Raw genomic sequence first — 7,755 nt, forward strand, 5'->3', positions numbered from 1 at the left:
CAACACAGCAAGACCTCCTCTCTCCTAAAACTTTTTAAAAATTAGCTGGGTGTGGCGGCACCGGCCTGTGATCCCAGCTACTGAGGAGGCTGAAACAGAAGAATCGCTTGAGCCCAGGAAGTCTAGGCTGCAGAGAGCTGTGATCCCGCCACTGCACTCCAGCCTGGGTGACAGAGCCAGAGTGACCCTGTCTCAAAGAAGTTTTCTTATTACAAAATTAATAAAATATTTAACGTGACCCTTATAACAGTCACCTGAGATGGACGCTGACCTCATTTTACAGATGTGGACATTGAGACGCAGGGAAGTTAAATCCTCCTGTCAGAAAAAGGCTAGCGGAGGTTTAAGGCCGTGTGAACCTGACTTCAGAGCTGAAGTCTTTGGAACACCGCCTGCTCCATTAGTTGTGGCTGGCCTTGCCCCACCTACGTTTGGTTCTTACTCCTTTGCTTGGGTCTTCATCGATGCAGCGAATTCCTTAGCCACAGATGTCCCTCTGCTGTCTAACACAGCAAGCTTGCTGCCCAAAGTCCTGCTCTGGCTTCCTGGGTGGACCTGACCGCGTTCGGGTCCACGTGGGGCGGCTCACACCTGGCAAGTCCAGCGGGTGAGGCCGCGCCTGTGAAGCGCGCCTGGCTCCTCCGCAGGAGCGGGGCGGCGCGGCGCCGCCGGCTGGAACCCGGTGTAACTGCAGAGACCATTGGGATCCCAGGAATGGCTGGCGGCAGGACCGTCCCTGCCTCGAGGAGGTGACGGGGTTTCCTGCGCTGCAGGCCGAAGAGGAGTCCGTGACGCAGCCCTCGGTGCAGAGCCCCCGTCGGCAGACAGGCGTGCAGAGCTCTGCAGAGGACCCTCCCGCCCTCTGGGCAGCCTCCCAAGCCGTGGCACCCCCAACCCCCAGCACTGGGCACCTGGGAGCACTGCAGCCGTCCTGGCTCGTACCGGTGCCAGTGCTTTGGGCATCTGGGCTGGTTTGGACATGGGTGCCCGGCAGAGTCCATTATGCAGGTCAGAATCAGTGTGTGGAGCCTGCATAGACTTGCCTGGAGCGGCTGCCTGTGCTGGGGTGGGGAGGAGTGGAGGGCGAGAAGTCAGTGGGGAAGGGAAGCGGCGCCAAAAGAATACCCACAACATCTTGCGCCTGGAAGGCAAAGCAGACGGCAGTGATCCCTGCAGGCTTGCGGGGGCGACGCCTGGAGCAAGAACAGGGACATACAAGCTGGTGCCTTGTGTGGTTGTGTATGGGGTCTTCATGCTTCCTGCCTGAGTTCCCAGGAGCTTGTCTCTGCTTCTCTAGGCAGCTACCACAGCCTGTCCCAAACAGCTCCTGGCTCTCCACTTCTCATAGTCTCAATTCCAAAATCCATTGCCTCACCCTGCACCTCCTCTCCACCTCCGCCTCCACCCCTCCCAGCACCTCCCAGCTGCTTGTGTTCTGTGTCTCCCCATTCTCTCCCCACCTGGGGTGGGGCGGGAGCGGGGGGGGGGGGGTCTTTCCCCGTGTTTTTTTTTTGTTTTCCCCTGAAGTTCCCCCCCTAACAGCAAGCCTCCCCTGGCTATGCCAGTTTGTACTGATTGCCCTCTCCTCTGAATTCTGTAAGCATTTCCCTTGTGTACCTGCCCCTGCACCCTGCAAGGTGGGCCTGGCTTGTTAGAGTTTTTTACCAGGAGGACCTGGTACCACCACAGCCCAGCATGGTGTGGTGCCTCAGCAGGAGGCATCTGGTTACAATCAACCCGAGCTGTTCCAGCCAATTTGAAGAAACTTCAGGAGGAAGAGGGTTTTAGGAGGGCATGGGGACCCTCCTGCACCTGAAGCCGGGAAGTGCCACCAGTCATAAGGAGGCAGGGGCCTCTTTCCGCTGCTCCCTGGGACTCTCCAGGTGTACGCGGCCTCAGCCTCCCTCGGCACACCTGCATCTTTCTTCTCATCAGTTTCCTCTGCTTTAAGCGTAAACACGGATGCCCAGGATCTGGCCTCATTCTTCCGAGTCTGGTGCCTACAGTGTACTGACGGTGTGAGACCCTACTCCTGGAGGATGGGGGACAGAATCCGATCGATCCCCTGGGTTGATGACTTCCCTGTGCAATCAATGGAAGCCAGTGAGGCAGGGTCACATGCCCCGTTTAGAGGTGCAGACTTTGAGGAGGAATGTGGGCAAGTCTTCCCAGGAACAGGTAAGGCAGGGAGGAAAGGGGGGCATCTCTGGTGCAGCCTGGTTCGGAGCAGGAAGACACTTAGTAAATGCTGACAGACTGCAGGACAAAGGCAAAGGTGCTGAGCTGGACCCTTTATTTCTGCCCTTCTCCCTTCTGGCACCCCAGCCAGGAAATTGCTGCAGCCTTTCCGGAATCCTGTTCGTTTTTCCTACTGGTTCACAAAAGGGGCCAAATGGAAGCAGCAAGACCTGGGTTTAAATTAAATCTGTCAACTACCAGCTCAGTGAATCTGGGCGAGTAACGCAAGACTTGAGTGTCCTTACCTGAAAAATAGAGGTTAGAGAGATGCTATGTGCAGTTGTGTGTGTGAGGGGAGGGGAGGTGAAGGTGAGGGTGGAGCCCCGTGCCCAGCACCCATGCACTGGGAACCCTAAAAGGAGCATCTTCTCATGGTTTTACATATCAGAAATTGGGATGGCACGTCACTGGGACAGTGTCTTTTTTCTTGTATGGTGGCACATAAATAGGTGCTTCTTATAATTAATGGCATCTTAGATTTGATGAAATATGGAATATTACCTGTTGTGCTGATCCTGGGCAAACTACAATATCTCTGGGTAAAAATGTCCCCGTCTGAAAAACAGGGACAATGTTCCTCCCTCGGCCAGCCACTATGGGGCTAAAATGAGACCACATCTGTCAAGGGTTTTGCCCTCACCTCCCTCCCTGCTGGACGGCATCCTTGGTGGGCAGAGGTGGGCTTCGGGTAGACCAAGCCGTGCTGAGCTAGGACCAGGAGTGCTAGTGCCACTGTTTGTCTGCGGAGAGGGAGGCCTCCGTGCTGAGGGCCAAGCAAATATTTGTGGTTATGGATTAACTCAAACTCCAGGCTGTCATGGCGGCAGGACGGCGAACTTGCGGTATCTCCACGACCCGCCCCTGTGAGTCCCCCTCCAGGCAGGTCTATGAGGGGTGTGGAGGGAGGGCTGCCCCGGGAGAAGAGAGCTAGGTGGTGATGAGGGCTGAATCCTCCAGCCAGGGTGTACAACAAGCCTGAGCTTGGGGTAAAAGGACACAAGGCTCTCCACAGGCCAGGCCTGGCAGCCACAGTCCCAGGTCCCTTTGCCACGCGCCTCCCTCCTTCCAGGCCGAGGGTCTCCAGGGCCCAGGGCCATTCCGACAGACAGGTTGCCGCCCAGGACCCTCCATTCTCCCCACCCCACTTCCACCTTTGGGGGTGTCGGATTTGAACAAATCTCAGAAGCAGCCTTAGAGGGAGTCAGCCAGAATGGCGAGCAGGGTCTGGCAGGGTGTGCAGAGGGCCAGGTGGCCTGGCCTATCCACTGGGGAGGGCTCCTTGCTCTCTGGCCACCAGGGCTATCTCTGTGGCCTTGTGAGGCACCGGGTGGTTTGGGGCAGGGGTTGAGGTTCCAGGCCTAGAACCACACAGTCCTGGCCTTGAGTCCTGGCTCTGAGAGTAACACACGGATGTAAACATGGATGCCCAGGACCCGGCCTCAATCTTCCGAGTCTGGTGCCTGCAGTGTACTGACGGTGTGAGACCCTATTCCTGGAGGATGAGGGACAGAATCTGATCCATCCCCTGGGTTGGTGACTTTCCTGTGCAATCAACGGAAGCCAGCGAGGGTTGGATTTTTAACAAACCACTTAACTCCTCCGAGTCTCAGTTTCCCCCTCTATGAAATGGGATTGACAGCATTAATAGCTACCTCTTGGGTGGTTGTGAACCTTAACTGGTGTCATATCTCATGTTTACTGAGCATGAGCTATGTGCAAAGCCTGTTTAATTCTTACAACACACTTTAAGGCAGAAATACAACACGTTATTCCATCCATTTTACAAATGAGGAAACTGAGGCATGGAGCAGTTAAGCATCTTGCCCAACATTGTCCTCCAGTAAGTGCTGGAGCTAGAAATTGCACCGTGCAGTCTGGCTTCATGGCCTGCCCTCTGAATCCTGTAAAAGTTGTTTGAAGGACACCATGGGTGTCCAATCAACGTTAGCTAATATTCTCGGCCCAGTCGTCAGACTGGTAGAGGCAGCCACCCCACTGTCCCCAAGGAGGGCGCAAACATCCTGGCGCCCTCTCCACCGCATTTTGGAGCTGCTTTCTAGGCAGGCAGTGTGACCTCAGCCCCACGTACAGCAGGCGGCCGAGGCCTTCTGAGGGTGACTATGTGTCTCACGAACAAGGACCCTCAATCCCAGGTTCCGCCCTGACAGCCAGCACACAGGGACAGCCCTTTCATTCTGCTTCCACCTGGGGGTGCAGGCAGAGCAGCAGCGGGGGTGGGCACTGCCCGGAGCTCAGAAGTCCTCCTCAGACAGGTGCCAGCGCCTCCGGAATGTGGCGGCTCACAAGCCTTCTGCTGTTCGTGGCCACCTGGGGAATTTCCAGCACACCAGCTCCTCTTGGTAAGGCCACCCCACCCCTACCCCAGGACCCTTGCGGCCTCTACCAGGCCCTGGTGGGCATCTGCCCAGGCCTTCACGGCTTCCACCATCTCTCTGAGCCCTGGGTGAGGTGAGGGGCAGATGGGAATGGCAGGAATCGACTGACAAGTCCCAGGTAGGCCAGCTTCCAGAGTGCCACACGGGGGCTGCCAGGGCAGGTACACGTGATGGCAGGGAGCCCTGCGATGACCTCCTAAAGCTCCCTCCTCCACACGGGGATGGTCACAGAGTCCCCTGGGTCTTCCCTCTCCACCTACTCACTCCCTCAACTGTGAAGACCCCAGGCCCAGGCTACCACCCACACTGTCCAGCCCAGCATCTCCTACGCAAGTGCACACTGGCCTCAAGGCTGCCCTGCCCCAACGCCTTTCCTGGTCTCCAGAGCCAACGGGAGGAGGCCATGATTCTCAGGGAGGTCTGCAGGACACATGGGCCCCTGGAGTCACACCAGGCTGTTGGTTTCATTCGCGCCTTTATTGAGCTGCTTATCTGCCTGGGACCTGCGCCCCCACCCTTTCCCGAGGTGTCCTCAGCTCAGGCATACCCTTCTTTATGACACCTTTCCCTCCATCCCCTCTTGCTCACACCCCCAACTCGATCCTTCCCTCCTGACTGTGCCCTGCACCCAAGATAAACACTTCGCGGAGCCCAGGGGACACTTGGGGACCCTCCCTGGGTAATAGGTCTGTCTATCCTCCAGGTGTCCCTGCCCAAGGGGAGGAGCATGGGGAATACTTGGTCGGGGGAGGAGAGGAAGACTGAGGGGATGTGTCAAGATGGGGCTGCACATGGTGTACTGATGGAACAGTGAGATGATTTAAGTTGGCAGCCTTTACAGCAGTAGCCAGGGCTTGAGTGCTTATCTCTGGGCCAGGGACTATATTGGATGTTTTACATGATGGTCTTATCCCCATGTTTTTGGATGAGTAAATTGAACCTTAGAAAGGTAAAGACGCTGGCTCAAGGTCACACAGAGGTCGGGGTGGGGTTCACAGGGAGGCCTCTCCATCTCAGAGCAAGGCTTCATCCTCCAACTGCCATCTGCTTCCTGGGGAGGAAAAGAGCAGAGAAGCCCTGGGCAGAGCCATGACCTAGAATTAGAATGAGTCTTGAGGGGGGTGGAGACAAGACCTTCCCAGGCTCTCCCAGCTCTGCTTCCTTAGACCTTCTCATGGCCCTAGCCCCTCTTAGGCCCCTCCACCAAGGTGAGCTCCCCCTCCCTCCAAAACCAGACTCAGTGTTCTCCAGCAGCGAGCGTGCCCACCAGGTGCTGCGGATCCGCAAACGCGCCAACTCCTTCCTGGAGGAGCTCCGTCCCAACAGCCTGGAGCGGGAGTGCATAGAGGAGATCTGTGACTTCGAGGAGGCCAAGGAAATTTTCCAAAATGTGGATGACACAGTAAGGCCACCATGGGTCCAGAGGATGAGGCTCAGGGGTGAGCTGGTGACCAGCAGGGGCCGGGAGGAGCAGGTGGGGACTCAATGATGAGGCCCTCTTGGGGGTTGTGGGGGTGGCTGAGTGGAGCGATTAGGATACTGGTCCTACGGGGTTGGCCAGGCACATGTGACCCCAAGAAACAGAATTCAGGAAGAAGCTCCAGGAAAGAGTGTGGGGCAACCCTAGGCGGTGACTCCCACCAACCACAGTGCAGGTGGTTCAGTCCACCCTCCGGCCACCACTGAGTACCACTGCCTCCCTTTCCCGTCTCACAAAGAGGGGACCCAAAGGCCATCCTGCTTCCACCCATGCCTCTGCTGATCAGGGAGTGTGTAACCAAGGCTCACTTCTGTCCACATAAAATCGCTCACTCTGTGCCTCACATCAAAGGGAGAAAATCTGATTGCTCAGGGGGTCGGAAGACAGGGTCTGTGTCCTATTTGTCTAAGGGTCAGAGTGCTTTGGAGCCCCCAGAGTCCTGTGGAGGTGTCCCTAGGTAGCAGGGTGAGCTTGGTAGCAGGGCTGGCTCCCCCAGGCAAGGCTCAGACTCGCTCTGTCCCTGGGGATTGCTTCAGCCACTAGGACCTGAAAGTTGTGCATGGCCTGGGCCCCCTTCCAAGGTATCCAGAGATGCTTTCCAGTGGAGGCTTTCAAGGCAGGAGACCCTCTGGCCTGCACCCTCTTGCCCTCAGCCTCCACCTCCTTGATTGGACCCCCATCTGCTCCCCTCCATCCCCACCACCTCCTTCCCCAATGGCCTCCCTGGCAGACACCACAGTGACTTTCTGCAGGCACATATCTGATCACATCAAGTCCCCACCATGCTCCCACCTCACCCATGGTCTCTCAGCCCCAGCAGGCCTTGGCTAGCTTCCCTGATGGAGCAGGCAATCAGGCACAGGCTCTGGGTCTCAGCGTGGGGTGGGTGGTCCCAGACCAGCAGCACCAGCCGCAGCAGCAACCCTGGTGCCTGGTTAGGAACGCAGCCCTCTGCCCCCATCCCCCCAACTCTGAAGAACACTGGCTTAGGGAAAGGGGAGATGCTCAGGGGTCCCCCAAAGCCCTCGGGCAGAGGGAGTGAGGGGGCTGGAAGGAGGCCGAGTGACTTGGCAAGGGATTCGGGTCCCTTGCGTGGCAGAGGCTGCTGTGGGAGCGGACAGTCGTGAGCAGGGCTGCAGCTGCATGGGGAGAGGGTGTTGCTCCAGGGATATGGGAGGCTGGGCGGGGGAGGGGCAGGGAGCCCGCTCCTAGCTGGCCGACGACCATCGGGCGTCCATCCCTGTTCGTCTGGAAGCCCTCCCCTCCCCTGCCCGCTCACCCGCTGCCCTGCCCCACCCGGGCGCGCCCCCTCGGCACACCGGCTGCAGGCGCCTCACGCTGCCCGCTCTCTCTGCAGCTGGCCTTCTGGTCCAAGCACGTCGGTGAGTGCGTTCTAGATCCCCGGCTGGACTACCGGCGCCCGCGTCACTCGGGGTCTCTGGCCGCTGACCCCCTACCCCGCCTTGTGTCGCAGACGGTGACCAGTGCTTGGTCTTGCCCTTGGAGCACCCGTGCAGCAGCCTGTGCTGCGGGCACGGCACGTGCATCGATGGCATCGGCAGCTTCAGCTGCGACTGCCGCAGCGGCTGGGAGGGCCGCTTCTGCCAGCGCGGTGAGGGGGAGAGGGGGTGCGGGCGGGCG

General features: G+C 58.3%; 1 protein-coding gene across 2 annotated transcripts in view; it reads left to right on the forward strand.

Moving 5' to 3' along the window:
• Positions 1-3,003: 3,003 nt before the first annotated feature.
• PROC (protein C, inactivator of coagulation factors Va and VIIIa) overlaps positions 3,004-7,755 on the forward strand; it is an 11,007-nt gene continuing 6,255 nt past the window's right edge. The window contains exons 1-5 of one of the 2 annotated variants that reach the window (XM_017877338.1): positions 3,004-3,101; positions 4,512-4,598; positions 5,870-6,036; positions 7,472-7,496; positions 7,589-7,726. In XM_017877338.1, coding sequence (XP_017732827.1) covers positions 3,056-3,101; positions 4,512-4,598; positions 5,870-6,036; positions 7,472-7,496; positions 7,589-7,726 — 463 coding nt within the window. In that variant the 5' untranslated portion in view covers positions 3,004-3,055. Of the gene's footprint in view, positions 3,102-4,507; positions 4,599-5,869; positions 6,037-7,471; positions 7,497-7,588; positions 7,727-7,755 lie in introns of both variants that reach the window. The other variant, XM_017877339.1, reaches the window with a different exon arrangement.

This window comes from Rhinopithecus bieti, unplaced genomic scaffold, assembly GCF_001698545.2.
Source record: "Rhinopithecus bieti isolate Rb0 unplaced genomic scaffold, ASM169854v2 scaffold_10223, whole genome shotgun sequence".
In the NCBI taxonomy this organism is placed as follows: domain Eukaryota; kingdom Metazoa; phylum Chordata; class Mammalia; order Primates; family Cercopithecidae; genus Rhinopithecus; species Rhinopithecus bieti.